Source organism: Varanus komodoensis, unplaced genomic scaffold (genome assembly GCF_004798865.1).
Source record: "Varanus komodoensis strain SLA01 unplaced genomic scaffold, ASM479886v1 scaffold25, whole genome shotgun sequence".
Classification (NCBI taxonomy): Eukaryota; Metazoa; Chordata; class Lepidosauria; order Squamata; family Varanidae; genus Varanus; species Varanus komodoensis.
Window position 1 is genome coordinate 12,984,766 of NW_025335661.1, and position 16,968 is coordinate 13,001,733.

The following is a 16,968-nucleotide window of genomic DNA, read 5'->3' on the forward strand; positions in this document are numbered from 1 at the left end:
TCCCTGCACACACCAAAGCCTTGACGCAACCCGCTTTTTAACCATACGCCAAATGATTTCAGAAATCTCCCATCACATTTTGTGAATCCCTTCCCAGTAGAAATAGCTTGCTGCACACCCACAGTTGCTAAATTGCTCCTTTAGAATGTGGGAAGGGCTTAAGTTTCACGTTGCTGTGTGCTTATACTTCCGTCCTCTCGGTCCTCTGATGCAGGGCAACAACTGAACATTCAGGCTCTGCTCTGGAATTCCCATGCCTCAAATTGCTCTGTCCCCATGTGTAGCACTACAAGAATTCTCCTAGAATTCTGAGAATCCCACCTTTAAGTTAAGCAGCAACAGAAACATTTCTAGCCATCATGGTCCCTAGGGTGACAACAGTGCTCAAAGAATGGAAAACCAGAAGTAAGAAAAAAGGAAGCCAAAGTTATTCTGATTTTCATTTCTTCTGCATTCTGCTATTATTCAGAGCATCCACAGTTTGCCTTGCCTTCTTTATCTTTTAAGTGGAGCAGTATAAGAGTAATATTCTCGTGAAAATGTACACTTGCATTTGTTTGGAAAAGCTCATAATCCATCCCTGTAGCCTTACCCGATTCTAAAGAACAGTATAGCCGCACATCATCTGCATACAGTGTCAATCAAGTGACCTCACTCAGTAGTTTCATGTAGATGTTAAAGAACATGGAGGGGAATACGTGACCTCAAAGCAAAGATGCACACAGTTGAGCAAAAATCATCCAGCACTGCCTTCTGAAAACCTTTATCCAAGTAAGAGGGAAACCACTGCAAAGCAGTCCTGTCAGCATCTCACTCCCAACAGCCTCCCTAGAAGAGTACCACGATCACAGAAGTCAAGGGGAATCAACACAGTTGTAATCTTTCTGTACCTTTCCTATGAAGGGCATCCCATAATTTGACAGAAGCTGTTTAAGTAACCAAGTTTAAACCATGACCAAAATGGGATTTGCAAAATCAGCCCGAATCAAGAGATCAGTCAGAGATCTTATGAGCTACTGCACATTCAAGAACCTGGCACCAAAGGGGGACATATGCCACCAGTTTGTAATTGTGAAGATTGTCCAGGTTCATTGACAGGTTCTTCTGGCATTCTTGCTGCCTTCCTAAGGAGCTTGGGGTGAAGCATTGACTATTTCCAGGATCCAGATAGCAATGCCTTCCTTGAGAGCTACAAGGTGTAAGAATTGAGCAGTCAGGAGTTTGGCAGGACTGTCCAAGCACCTTGTTCACATCTATTGCTAGAGTATATATTTGCTGCTGCTGAGATTTACAAGTTACTGCTTGTATAATAAACTGCTTGTGTATGAAACAGTATATAAGACCAATATGAAGATCATTCCTACATCTGCATAAGCCACCTCCAGTGCAACCTTGAATTAATGTTTCATTAATTAAAGAAGGAGAGAGGATGTCCTCACTGGGTCATGATACACCATCACCACCACCACATTGCATTTATAGTCTACCTTTCTTCCTCTTAGAAGGAACCGAAGGTAACTTCTTTTCCTCTCCATGTTAGGGTTCTCCTCACAGCAACAATATTAAGGGCTTAGGCTGAGAGGCAGTGACTGGGCCAAAGTCACTTACTGAGCTTTATGGCTGAGTAGGAACGAAAAACCAGATCTCTTGAGTCTCCAGTCAAACACTCTAACCATCTCACCACACCACCACAAACATGACTAGGGGGCTAATTTTTTCTTGGTAGGTTACACCTTGTGCAGGCCTGGAATAGTTGTACTGACCTATAAATTATCTGGGCCATATTCTCTTTGGGCCAGGAAGCACATCTCAATATTCTTTAAAGAGAAACTTTTGCATTTTGTCCGTGCCAGTCCATCAAACAAACTATGGATCCTTGTACTATAGGAAGTTAAACAATGAATAATTCTGGGATTTCCCCACTGGATTATACAAGACATGATCCATACACGGAAAAAATACAGTAGACTTCAATTCTTGAAATGTGTGTGATAGGTACACATAAGTTGCTTCCTTCTAAAGAAATCTTAGGGAAGTAGAAGGTTGCTTTTTATAGTCATGAAACATTAACCATGAAAACAGTTCCAAGCCTGGTTATCCTTGTTAGCCTACTTTAGCTGCAATCTCAAAACTCTTAATAGGAAGCAAATCTTTTGGAGCAAAGTAGGGCCTAACATTCAGGATAAACATGTATGGAAAATGTTCAGCTCCATAGGGAGGAGAAATTAAATTACAGATCTCTGCACAAAATACTGAAAGTAGCTTCCCAATCTGGTGCATTCCAACTGTGTTGGATGTCAACTCCTATCAATCCCAGCCAGCATGGCCAGTTGTTCAGAGTGCTAGGAATCGTAGTTCAAAACATCTTGAGAGCACCAGACTGGGGCAGGCTGAGACAACCTTTGGCTTGGATGCTGCCCAACATTCCAAAAACAAAATGGAAGGCAGAGAAGAGGGAAGCATCCCATCCGTGCACCAGACAACGTGAGAGCTATGTAGTCCTCTGCCATTGGGTGTGTCACTTCAGGGCAGCTGCAGCGATGAAGACGTCTGCAGAGGAAGCCTGTGGTCAGCTGGCCAGCCAGCAGCTGCTGTGGTCAGGCTGGAGACCCATCCTTAAGGAAAGCAAAAAAAAAAAAAAAAAAAAAAAAAATCCCAGTCCCGTTCACCTAACCCTCTTCACCTCATTTCTGTTGCCTAGCAGCAAGTGTATACATTTACTCAGCATTTCTAACCTCCACCCCAGCCCCTAAATAGGCTGCATTAACATGGGGTGGGGGAGAGGAAAAAGCAGCAGCGAAGGGTCAGGAACGTGCTTGAACCATGGCACCCTGGGGTGGGGTCTGCCCTCTCTGCCATACTGCCCAGGCCTCTGCGCCACTCAGATTGCTGACAGCAACTTCACAGAAGTGATGAACAGCTGTGCACCAGGGACTGTGCCACCATTTCTTTTTTTAAATCACCAGCGGAGGTGGGGGCAAAAGATAATCTCTCTGCCAAAAATAGCAGACACAACTGCCGTGCTGCAGAACTCAAGGGGTTCCAGCAGCAACCTGTTTCCCAGAGCTCCTTGAGCGGTGCAGTTTTTCAGATGCAAACTTGGAACAATAATTCAGTATACTGCAGGTGCAAAGAACTGTGTGCACCAGGAAGTGTGAAAGGAAATGTGCCTCTGAGTTACTGGAAGCAGTCTCGCGGAGCCAATACTTTAGTAGGAAGTCACAGCTAAATGCCTCCTCCTGAGAATTAGGCCTTTCCCAGCCAAATCCATTCCTAACTCACATAGAGATCCTTGTTACATGGGGCTTTTGTTATATGCACGCAGCTACATGGGCTTACAAGATTAAAAATTAAAACACACGCACCAGTAACATGGCATATTTAATGGCTCATCTCTCTGGCATTGACTCTGGAAGATGCCAGATAGATACTCCAAAACCCCCAAACAATTAAAGCTAACCAAGAATTTTTCTTATTACATTTCTTTCTCACCCAGGATGGTTCCTCATCTGTCCAAACCATTTTAGCTTCTGAAAAGTATTGCATTACGACTCCTCAGATTATACCCTGAAATCTTGTTCTGGATCACTAAAGACATCTCTTCCATTGTTGGGATCAGCATGGAAGGAATGGGAATGTCACTTTGAAAACATAGGGTTGCTCTCTTAATGGCATCATATAATATCACGATAACTAAGGGTAGTTTGATCCTGACCTGTTTTAACGAAACATATTTCAAGCAAGCCACAGTTCCTCGGGCCTGGACATCACACAGTGCTGTGGTTTTAAAAGTGTGTATATGTGCTTCAAGAGAGGAGGCACATGAGCCTGAGGTTCACTGTAGCTCATTCAGAGTGTGAACTACAAGCAAATCTTAACTGTTTTAACAGTTATGGCTGTTTTAAGAGTTATGTAAATAAGCTTGGAGATGAGAACTTGATACTTGGACAAGTTTTGAATTGCTGGGAGAAATATCAAAGGAGAATTAGCTCTGCGGTATCATTCTAGCTTCTATTTTTACGAGAAAGATTTTCAGATCAGGCAAGAATGATATTTGTATACATTAGAAAAACTCAAGTCAAGAGATATTTGGCTTTGAGATATTTATAAGAATGCAATAATACTTTTATACTTATTCCCCCTTATATATGTGCTGAGAGTACTTCTCTGAAGTCTCCTTATATTGTATGTGATCTATTAAGAGGAATTTCCGTTCTCAAAACATGTGCATAAGGTACAGAAAAAAAGATACCTCATCTGAATACTCCAACTGAGTGAGCCAACTGCAGTGTCTGACAGTGTTAAGTTCATACTAATGCATATCATATCGAATCCATTTTTTGGGTTCAGTTTTACTATAGGACTTTGAACAGATACAGACGATGAGTTTCTAGATGAGAAGATACAACAAGTAAACTCTTCCTCCATCTTCACTCATCATAAACAAAAAACTGTCGGGGGGGGGGGGGCGGTTTAAGGCACAAACTTTGATATGCCCTTCTAGGCAATCTGGTGCATCAGATCGAGCATTAATAAACTTCCAGAAACCATATGCCAACTGGTGTCATTGCACAAATAGAAAACATATTTCAGTTTGCTGCCAAGAAATATGAGACTGAATTACTAAATACAGTATAAACAAATGTTATCCTGGAATAGCCAAAGGGGGTCAGGCACAAATCCCAAAGGCAAAAGGACACTGTTGACATGAGAGTTCTTCTTCCTTTTAGTTCTTGCATCCTGGTCCTATGCATGTTCACTCTGAAATAAATCCTGTTGAGTTTAGTAGAACTAACTTTCAAATAAGTGAGTACAGAATACCAACACAAAACTGCAATCTTTACGTGCTTGCCTCAGTGCAGGCATTTTAAATTCAAATCCAACAGCTACATTTGTTTTATTCTAGAACAGGTACCATCTAGAACTTAAAGGTCACTATACCCTCTATGCATTGAGGGTGGACTGTACCTACATTAGAAAAATATTGAGGAAAATATAGCTGCTAGAGATTGATTTAGAGTAATCTGTTTTGGCCCTAAGCTCTAGAGGACTCAGTGCAATTTAGTTCTAAACTGATGTGAGATTCTGCTGTGATTCTTTTTTAGTACGGTTGAGAAGAAAAGCACTTTTATGAAGTGGTGTGGCCATCTGTAACTCTGCATAGAATGCAATCTTAGGCATGTTTACTCAGGAGTAAGATATAGGAATTTTAATGGAACATACATCTAGGTAACATAGCTTTCATAGAAAGAGAGATGGAGTTAGTTCCCACCCTGCCTCTCAAGAGTGACTAGTTTATTGTGTTCCCTAAGGAAACTGATTAATGTATTGGGCAAAACACAATATCATCAGTTGGGAATACTCCCAAGCCTATGAAAAACATCCTCCATAATTGTTCAAAGAACTTGCCTTTCTTAAAGTCATGTAAAGGAAGCAACAGATTTGTTTTGAATAATGTGACTCAATATAAAAACCAAACATTAGATCATATTTAAATGTCCAGAAATGTGCAACACAGGCATAATGGGAAAAGTCCCTAGCCAGAATATAATTGTTAATGACGTACATCTTAAGACTTTTGAAAGTCCAAAGTGATGTCAAGTTACAATGCTGACCCCAAACTGCTGAAACAGGTTTGAGAACAGGCCCTTGGGAGTATTCACAGCCTTCGTCAAAGAGAGGCCCTTCAAGTGATAGGTCATGTGGGTACTTGCTGCCAAGTGGAGCAAAGCCCATGAGAAGGTACTGCCTGTTCATATGACACTTTCCACCACGGGATTCCCCTAGGAAGAGACTGGGAACAAGCCTTGGGCCTGCATGTTCCCTCATCATGGAGAAAGGAAAGCACGTAAATGAGAATATCTTGTGGCTATTTGAATGCAAGATTTCACCTGACCCTGCAGATTTCAACCCTCATAAGAAAGACGCACCCTTCCCCAGTCAGGGAAGAGTCCATACTTGAAAAACCATGGGCTCTCCCGGTTCAGGTATTTGAGAGCCAACAGCATAATAAGGCATTCTAAAAATGTAGTAATACCTGGCGCATAAGTTCTTCCTGGCGCATGCGAATCCTTTCTCTTTCCATCTGGATCCTCTGAAGTCGCAGCTTCTGCTGCTGCTGTTGCTGGGAAGTCAGTGCATTCGGCATGCTCATTAAGCCAGCTTGAGGGTTAGGGGTAGGGTGGCTTTGCTGAGATAAAGTTGTACTGGGCGTCATCTGTGGCTGATGCTGATGATTCATTACTATAGAAGGAACATAAATGTAAAACTATTAGGTTACAGCTGCATTCATCTATTCTTATTTCTTTATTTACCCATTTGATTTCTTAGTAGGCCTATAATGACTGTTCTCAGAGGGAAAAATAAGAATGTAAAAGTTGCTACACAAACAGCATCAAATGGAATCCACAAATCCACAGACATATATTTTTAAATCCTAGCACAACAATAAAACAGTGCATTTCAAACCAGCAGAAGCTAAGATCATAAACAAGCAACAAATATGACAGGGGCTGTAAATGTTCTCAGAGCTAAACACCACCTTAAAAATACCGCACACCTTAACATGGTGAGGAGTTGAGAGTATCAAAGGAGCCATGAGCCCACAGTGCTAGGAGGCCAATGCTCTCACTAGGCTGGCCTCCTAGCAGGGTCACCCAAGGCAGAATATTCAAAGCTGAGACACCAGACTAAGGCACATCCACCCTCTGAACAGTCACAGTAGAAGACAATTGTTATCTTGAGTGGTGGTGCAATCTACAAAGCTCCTGAAGGGCACCAACTGGGCAGCAGCAATCGCTGAAGCTGACAATGGTGCAGGATCTTTCATAGACATGGGCAGCGATGCTCAAGTTAACTCTGGATAATACAGTATAGAGACCCAGATTAGGAATTCAAGAAGACAAACAAATGAATAAACCACCTGACCAGGATAAAATAAAGAGAAGGAAGTAACAAGATATTGAAGAACTATACAGAAAAAAGGATGAGAAGCTTTTTTCAAAGAGGAATCCTATGAGAAAGAACCTGCAATATTAGAACGTGAAGCAAAGGCTGTTCTGAAAGCACTCGGAAGGAATAAAGTATCAGGAGTAGACAGGGCGGCAGCAGAACTATTCCAAGCAGAAAAGACTGAATCTGTCCAAATTCTAACAAAAGTAAGCCAACAAATAAGGAAAACAAGGGTCCACAAATTGTAGGTATATACATTCCAATCATTAAGAAAGGAAATCCTAAGAAGTGCCACAATTACAGGACCATTGAACTAATTTTTCATGCAAGCAAAATGATGCTCAAAGTTTTGCAAGAAAGGATTTTCCCCTATATGAAGCAAGAAATTCTTGACATTCAAGCTAGATTTTGAAAGGAAGAGGTACTTGAGATCACATCGCAAATATACATTGGCTACAGGAGTGCACTAAAGAAGTTCAGAAGATCATGGAGTACAGCAAAGCTTTTGACTGTATGGATAATGAGATGTTATGGATGTTTTTGAAATAAATTGGTGTGCCTCAGCACTGATTATCCTGGTGGGTAACATGTAAGAAAATCAATGTGTTTGAAACATGGTGCTAGAGGAGAGCTCTGTAAATACCCTGAGCTGATAAACAAACAAGTAGTTCCTGAATCAAGTCAAGCTAGAACGTTCCCTAGGACCAAAATTATGGACCTGGACTTGTACTTTGGGAAGATCATGAGAAAGTAACACTCGCTGGAGAAGAGAATAATGCCAGAAAAAAATTGAAGGGAGAAGAAGCAGAAGTAGAAGAACTGGAAGACCAACTATAAAATGGATTGATTCCACAGAAGAAGTCAAAACCTTAAGTGTGTGTTGGCTGAACAGGACTTTCAAGGACAGGACATTTCGGAGGGCATTCATTCCTAGGGTCATTGTTAGTGGCAGATGATGGCATGTAGCAACAACACAATATATACCACAATTCAAATATTCAAGGCTTCTGAAAGATTGTGAAAATTGGGCAGGGGGTGCGGTGTGCCCAGCACAGAAAAGACAAAGTGCTGTAGTGGTAAAACTGTTGCACTGGAACTCAGGAGGCTCTGGGTCAAGTCTCCACTTGGCCATGAAGTTGATAGGGTGGCTTTAAGCCAGTCACTGCCTCTCGACTTAAACTACTCAACAGGGTTGTTGTGAGAAGGAAAGGAACATGAGAAGGAGGATTGCATAAGCTTCCCTGAGCTCCTTGCAGGAGGAAAAGGGTAGGATACACTCAGTTCATCCATCCATCCATTCTAGGACGAGTCAGGTGGATTTCTCAGTGGGGGTATTATATAAGGGGGGAGTGGAGCATTATGAAAAGATCCTGTGTGGACCCATAAAATTTAAGCATGAGAAGACACTCAGTGCAGGGCCTCTGTTGATAATCTCCAGCTACTGATAACAACAAGGGAAAAGGGCATTCTGCAGGTACCTTGGTTGCAAAATGTTAAGCGATTACTGGTTAGAACAGCATTTTAAATTAGTCCTGGAAATGGATCAGGAAACAGATCATCACTAAAGAATGAGCATATCATACCAGTGCCATGTGATCTAACACATGATTTGTATCAGAGTCCTTGCTGTTTTATTTTATACTAGCTGGATTTTCTGCACTGTCTTCAAAGGCAGCTCCATCTAGAACACACGATCAACAGGCAAGGCTATCTCTTCAATTTTTTCTGTATGCTTGGCAACATATATAAAGGAGTTCACCTTTCTCCATCCTCTGAAACCTGAACATTTTGCAAGCAGGGGCAGATATGTACTTTGCATAAATAATTTGTTTAAAAAATTACTATGTTATAGAAGTTTTCTCACAGTTGCCAATCTGAATCAAGGTAAATATTCTCTCAAACGATGGTGTTGATTTTTTAAATTCAGAATTAATAGACAGCATCCTGTGGTGACATCCCACAAGCAGCCAGTGCTGCTGATTTCATTGTGCAAGTGGCACCTGGAGCACTTACAGGGGCAACCCAAAATGAGCAGGACCACTCATTTCTGGAATGGTGCAGGCTCCATTCTAGAAATGGTCTTTCCTGCTCTTTTCAGGGCTCACCCCTGGCAGTGCTCAAACTCTGTTACATATTGGCTTTAGCAGGGCTGACCTCTTATGGAATGGAAGTGTTGGTGGGCTTACTCACAGATGAATGCATTGGATACCACCCAAGGTTTTGGTTCATCTTCATGAAGCTCTGTCAGATCATCTGCCTATGAAAAGGGATTGTGATCCTGATATTAACTACTTTGTGACATATTAAATCAATCAGCTGTGTACATGGAGCTCTATTGCTTACAAAAATTTAGAAATGGTAGTAGTTCCCTTCCACACAACACGCATACACACATAACTTTGCACATGGTTTTAAAAGCTGTTTGGCTTGTATAAATAAACATACTGTTAGGATTCTTGCTACAAACCATGGAGAAAGTCAAAACTTTTTGATCTGCACCATACAAAGTATTTTATAAGTTACTGAAGGTTTCTGAAAGATACTTTGGAAAATTGGAAGAATGTTACAGTTGCCACATATGTTAAGTAATTCACTCTTTCAGTTGAAAGACTTCAGTTGAAAGACTGGCTGCCAAAGCATGAGTCAAAAAATCTATTATTAAGTCCGGGAACTCATAGCATACTTTAAAAGAAATTGAACCTATATTGCTCACAAACCTCAGCATTCCAATTCTTCTAAGGTCTCTCCCTCAGCAGTTCACTGTCTGTGCCTGGATAACCTATACTACAACAGCCTGGCTCAAACCTAATCTTAACCCACAGTGTGGGTTGTTGAATGCTGGGTTGTCATTATGTGTCAATGTGACTTCATTAAGAAATCATGGCATGTTAACCACAAAAATTCCAGAAAAGAAACCCCATGGCTTTTGTTGAGTTGTGAAATCTAGAGTTGCTTAAATCTTGGGTTGTCATTACATGTGACCCAACACCTCTGGATTGTTCATGAGTTTTGTGAGGCTACAGAGGTGGAAGGCAAGAGTGGCAAAAACAAAACAAATGCCATGTTACATGCCAGTAATGCTGTGCCATGAAGGCATTTGGGATCCAGAGACGATGGCTGAAAGAGGAGAGGACAGCAAGCAACCCAAAGAGTGAAAAAAACAAACCATGGTTTGTTCTACTGTCTGCCAAACAAATTACATGTCAAGCAACAAGGAATGGGTTAAATAAATGATGGGTTAGCATAATGTACAAACCCAGAATGCTGAGAAATCAGATAATAGGTCTGAGGGGCCCTTCAGAAAAGTATCTTTTTCCTGAATTGGTAGACATTTGATGATGGTCTTACCTAGTGGGTGAGAGCAGCAGCAAGGAGTGAGGTCTGTTATTTATTTCGAGAAACAGACAACTAGGAGACACCATTTAAATTGCTCACAATATCCAAGAGGCGCACCATGTTTTTGGCACCACGGGAAAGTGGTGGCGTACAGGCACCGTTACAGGGATGCCCAGGGCAGGCGACAGCTGGGACTGCCAAGGTGGGACCAGGCCTCTTGAAGTAAAAGCAACTCATGGTGTCGAGGGAGGCAGGAAAGGCAGGAAGAACAGAGGTCAGGTTGCAATTTAAAACTGCACTGAAGAAAACCTGACAGCCTTTCAGTCTTTTTATTTAAACACTTATGGTTCACATAGCAAAGCAGGTAAAACAATAATAAATTCAGAGAGAGAAAGTTACTCTAAATCTGCAGGGTATATACAAATTAACCAAAAAAGTGGTGAAAGGATGAAAATCACACAAGCTTCATAGCTGGCTGTTGCCAATGTTTCCCTAAGAACTCTGCTATATCCTTTGAACAAAGGATGCCTCTTCTAACCCACCCCCAAAACGGCCTCTGCTTGTTTGGCTTCCATTTGCACTCAGTGGAAATCTGGCTATCTGTGATTATAGAATGGGAATTACATGAATAGCTGAATGCTGTATTTTATACACTGCCGGGATAGTATTCCAACTGATTTTCAGCAAATGTATTAAATTTCATACAGATGGAAGGGGCAATGAGAACAGTTTCTATACTGGTCAGTCCTGATTCTGCAACATAGTAATGGGTGTCCAAATGTACGGAAGGTGCCAGGGGGCAAGGCATACACTTTATTGCTACAAGAACAGCCTTACAATGACAATGGCTACATTTTCTCGCAACCAACAGATGAGAATCCACGCTACAAAATGGCCCAGTTACACTTTGCAAGGCTCTAGGCTGCATTCTTTACAATGCATTTACCCTCGGTCGACTACTTTCTTCCTGTGCTCTTCTACCCAGTTGGGCTCCAGTCTTTCTTGCTCTCTACTCCTTGAATGTCACTTGTTGAAATCCAGATACTTTTTCTGGTACTCATGGGGCTCAATGTGTTAAAAATAATTAACACATTTCTTACTGGTTGCTGGGATCACTTCTAAGCAACGTACGGGCCAAGTGTTCCACAAACAACTAAAGGCATTTCTCTTTAAAGAAATACTGCACTTTGCAATATTCCTATTTGCTTATTCCTATTTACTGACTTCCTTTTGGCTCTCTAGTTTGTTGTTAAATATGTTATAATAATGGATATAGAATCACAGCATAGCTGGAATAATAGAATCATGGAAGGGGTCAGAGGGCCATCAGGTCCCGCCCGCTGCTTAGTGTAGGAATCCAAGTTAATACTGATTCTCTGCTTTTTATATTTTGCATGTCACTTTGAGCAACCCTCTCCTCTTGCTTTTGGAGGGGAAAAGGCAGGACATGGCTCCTTAAAGCATCAAACAAACACACATGTTGTTCTGTGGAAATTAGGTCTCTTTCCTCAGGGCTGATACACACAGTCTGAATGCCCACCCAGCTGCTTCAACCCTCTTCCTTTTCTACAGGGTGCCCCATGCAAGCCCTCCTACACATGCACACAAAGGAGGGATTTTTGACAATGAGCCAGAAAACTGTGCACTGAAACCAAAGTCATTATTAGGGGAAAATGCAAAGAAAGAAAAACCCTAGATGGATGACAGAAGCAGCACTCACAATTGCTAAGTACAGGCAAGAAGCAGCAGCGAAAGCTGACAGAAATGGTCAGAATCATGAGCTTAATATGCTTGATTTAAAAACGGCAGGGCAGGGCAGGGCAGGGCAGAAATAGAATGAAAGTCTTGGCAAATTCATCCCTTGCAGGCCGAAGGAAGAGATTTTGAGAGACCTTCTTTTGCAGAGGCCATTTTGTGAGGAAAGAAGAACACGTAGGTGACACTGAGGCACTCAGGTGGTAATTGCGAGGACGAATGCATTGAACTGACTGCAGGGGGGTTGGTTAATTATTATTTCAGTATCAACAGAGCTGAGGTACAGTTGTGGGCTGGCCCACATTTAGAGGGTCCATCCTCTAGGCGAGCTCATTGCCAATCGGCCAGCATCAAGTGTCACGCAGAGCAATCTGATGAAAAGCATATGTCTGCAGAGGTAGGAAGAAAAACCCAGCCACATTACACGTCTGACTTAGTCACGACATTGTGAAGGGGGAGGGGGTTTGTCTTCCTCTCCCCCCTCCCCTCTCTTTTCGCTCCTGCCAACAAAGAACTGCCTGTTTCACTTACTTCCCAGAAACAGCATTAGACTTCCAACAAGGTCAGCAAAAAATACTGCTTTTCAGATCAGAACACACCATGGTCCAAAAATCTGTAAAGTATTAAACAAAAAAACGCTGCCTGGTCCTAAGCACACAGAGAACCTTCTATTCAGGAGTCCTGGAATGAGAATAACCATGCTGAAGACCATTAAGAGCTGATACCTAGAGGGATCTCAGATAACAAACATTTAGCAACACTCCCGTCTTTGTTGCTTTAGACCTGGGGGTAAATATATATAAATAGAAAACTATGAAGACGCAATGCCAGCCAGAAATTAGTTCTGACGGGGACTGCTCTCGAGCACTGCAGGGCTACTCCACTCCTGCTGGCGGTGTTGCACCAACAGGAGTCACCCTGGAAACTGGGGGATCCTTAAGCAATCCAGAAATGAGTGAACTGCCTGTTTCTGGGTAGAGACACGTCAGCAGAGCTCACTTTCTATTCCAGAAATGAGCATTTCCACTCATTTCCCTTTGCACAAGGATCCAACAAGTTCCCACTGCACCAGCAGTAACTGTTGCCAGTGCATGGGCAATGGAGGAGATTTCCCTGGGTGTCTTTTGACAGGGTGAGGGCAGGTTACTATTCTAAGGGGATCAGCATCCACAACAAAGAGGGGATGGATACAGACACTCCCAAAGCAAGTGGGTGTCCTTTGGCAACAAGCAGAATCCTGTGCTGATCCATCCCTGCCCTGTTCATTTTTGTAGGTCTTCTATAAAAAGCTAATGCTTCCTAACAGCCTATTCAAGACCAAATCTTCCCAAGCATATGCCCTTCCGCAATGCATCTTCTTCCTGTTTAGAGCATACAAACAGGTTTGTACAGGTTTACTCAGAAGCAATTCTCCCTGTGTTCAGTGGCATTTTCTTTTTTTGGACTATGGCCCTAATTATATAGGTGGACCTGACTGATGTGCAGAGCAGGACTCTGTTCTGGCCTATAATTCTAGGAATGATGTTTGTGCACAGTTGGAACTTTCTCAGGGTTGTATTTAGTTTGCAAGTTACTTTTCAACAAGGTGACTCAGATACAGAACCAACGAAAGCTCATTCTGCAACATGAAGGATCCCCTGCCACTAGCAGGCACTACAGCAAGCTATACAAAGGGAGATGTGCTTCTCCTCTCCTTATCCCTTTACATGTAAGCTGCTGTGGGAGCTTTGGGGGGCGGGGTGAGCTACTTAAAAATGCTTGAAATGAATTAAGCATACACAGTTCATAGAAATCTAGATGCATCAGTTTGCACTGCACCGTTTCTTCCAGCTGAGGAAGAAGAGAAAAGGGTATGTAAGGTACTGAAGCCCCTTCAGAAAAATTTCACTCAGTCCATTTCCTACATTGGCATCCAAATGGTGATGGGCACCCCCAGTTCATGTCAAATATCTCTTTTTAGCAATAGTGTAGCAGTAAGGTATTCATCTTGACATTCTCAATGGCCAGGTCACCAAGCATCTTCTGCTGAACCATCCCTGCCCCCACCCCCAATAATTTGAAGATCTTTTGTAGAGCTAATAGGTCCTAACCGCCCGTTCTAGACCAACCCTTTCCAAATGTTTACTGTCAAATAAAAGACAGCTCTCTCTAAAAAGAAGATACAGGCCACTTTGATCCTGGCACATCCTAGAGAACAGTTCTGGCATGCATAGGCTAATTGAATGATACTTAGGATAAACTGCATAGAACTGATTATACTTCTATTAAGCTCCTGGGGTCATTCCCCTCTGTGCACATCACAACTCTGTGGTATGGGTTAAAGATACAAATATTGGCTTGAGATCATTCAGTGATGTTCATGACTTAGTGGGGATGTGTGAACTCAGGATGTTTCTCGTCAAGCTAAGTCTGGATGTCACAAGTGGATAGCTTCTGTGGAGAGCACTGTACTCAAGCAAACAGGAATACCAAAATCAGAGCGTGAAGCAAAATGTTTTAGGGATACAACCCATGTGTGTTTTAGGCGACAAATCCCTACAAGTCTGAGCATGGCTGTCTGGGGAATGCTGAGAGTTGTGTGCCGTTGTTGGCTTAGCATGCATAGGATTGTGTCCTTAAGCAGGTATTTCCTTGACTGGGTAGATTTGTTCAAATTAAGCGGGAGTGCTTTGGGTTGCCTTGTAATTTATACTCTCTTCACCATCAGAATTGCATGATTCATCTCAATCCCATCTATCAGTTCATTTCAGGATATCCAGTGATCAGGCACAGCTTGAAACAGAAAGGGTTTTAGAACACAGATATCGCTACAGCTGGGCCAAGGATAACCTATCCCCTCTCTAATGTTCAGCTACTTTGGAACAAATGCCTGCCCCGGCCAAGATACCTTTGTTTTCCTTATCTATAGATGACTAATGCATCCGAATCTGAACACTACCACCTCTTGAGGTCACATCCCCTATATCGCAGCAGGATATGGAACATATGGTTCATCCGTTTATTGTTGTTACAGAGGCTTACACTATGCTTTATTTGTAGGGTTTCCTGGTAGCTTTTGCAGGAATGGAGAGGGTAGAAGTGAAAAACCATGGAAACAAGCCATAACCTCTCTGATTCAAGTGAACATTTTCCAGGTGGAGCAGAGGACCTTTCTGGCTTCTATTTGGCCTACCCCTCCTTTCTCCCTAAATTTCACAAAGTCATTTGTAGTGTGTATGCATGTATCTATCTTATTAAAAGATGTGAGAATAGTACCCAAGAGTAACAGTACCCAAGAGAATAGTACCCAAGAGTAACAGTACCCAAGAGAATAGTACCCAAGAGACTATACCAAAACATCAGTTAACTATGTCAATACCTGTTTTATATTTACTCTTATTTCTATTTTAGTGTATTAATCTGTTGTAAACCATCCTGAGACATCTGTGATGGGACGGTATAGAAAAGTTTAAAATAAATAAATAAATAATAATAATAATGAGAAAAATTAATAAAATTTACTTCTATCAGTTACCACTGCATAGTATGTTGTTTAAGATCACATTTATGTTGCCAGCATCACCAATTTGCACACATCATATTAAGACTTTGATTAATCACAGCTATTTTGTGAGCAGACATTTCCAAGCATACACACACATATACACCCAGAGGGAAAGGGCAATTTGCATTGTCTGAGTACGTTGAAATGTTTTGCTGTTCAAGACCTACTTATTGTTCACAAGTCACGCATGTCTAATCATGATCCTTTAACGAACAGCACTGCGTGTGTGGCCACTTCAAATGCAACCATATGTAATGAAGCGAGTCACTGTGTAGGAATTCTTCCTCCACAGGCTTTTGGCAATTCTCACTCAATCAAAGCAAACATTTCGTATAATTGCACTTTGCTGACATAGTGAAATTGCTAAAGCCATATGGGGAAGAGTCAGAGATTGTACTTTTTCCCTCCTTCCCCATGTATGTCCATCTGTAGCCATACATTTTCCCAAATTGTGTGTATATACAGTGCATATAATCTGCCCACCAAAGATAACGTTTCATATGGCTTATAAAATGGGGTGTGGTCCATGAAACCGAATGTTACAAGAAATCTGATAGTCTTGAAGGTGCCACAAATCTCCTTTTTTCAGGGACGTGTTCCACGCAGCTGAATTTCAAGCAGCCACCCTGCTTCTATTTATACATGGGAACTGAGCTTCTTCCAGGCAAGCAAAGAAAAAGTAGCCAACAGCACCGCTTTCCTAGTACAGGTGGAAGCTGCCAAAGGAGAAAAGTTTAATGTGGAAAAGTGAGTCTCAAAGAGCTGGTGTTGTAAGCCTGGGATGCACAGGTATGACTCTCAACTAAGGGGCAGCTCTTTCTGCTTTCCCTCCACACTTTTAGTCTGGCAATCAACTCCAGTGCTAAACAAGCTTTTCCACTTTCCTTCTATCAATCACACCCAGCCACAATCACAGAGGCCCTGCAGCCCGTCTGGCAGGCCAGCAGTGCAGACTGCCAAGTAGGGAGGTCACATAGGAATTCCTTTCTGGCTTGAAAGCATAGGGGTGGGGTGGGGGCTTGCTTCTTATGTTCTTGCTGAACTGCCAGCTGGGAAGAAAGGCAAAGAAGCATCAGCTGAAGGGTTTGGGTGCCAGCAAGACTTCTGGGAAAGGAGCCCAAGATGTACAAGTGGAACAAAAGGTATGGGGGCATTGTCCTCTTTTGACTTGGGCCATCACAATCAAGTTTCTGCGGGCTGGTATTAGAGATTCAAGGCCTAGACCTGAAAGGGCTGCAAAGAAGATAAAAATCTACCAAGTGCTGCTACTTTTGACTTTGCAACATTGCAAGGGGAAGAAAGCAGCACTTATGAAGCCCTTTCTTCTGCACAAGTCCCTAAAGCCATGGGATCCCTCTCAAAGTCTTGCATCGAATATGACC

At 42.2% G+C, this 16,968-nt stretch overlaps 1 protein-coding gene across 1 annotated transcript in view; it reads right to left on the reverse strand.

The window, feature by feature from the left end:
• Positions 1–16,968, reverse strand: part of WWTR1 (WW domain containing transcription regulator 1) — a 91,464-nt gene that overhangs the window by 15,787 nt on the left and 58,709 nt on the right. The window contains exon 3 of the mRNA XM_044432722.1: positions 6,038–6,243. Coding sequence (XP_044288657.1) covers positions 6,038–6,243 — 206 coding nt within the window. The remainder of the gene's footprint in view (positions 1–6,037; positions 6,244–16,968) is intronic.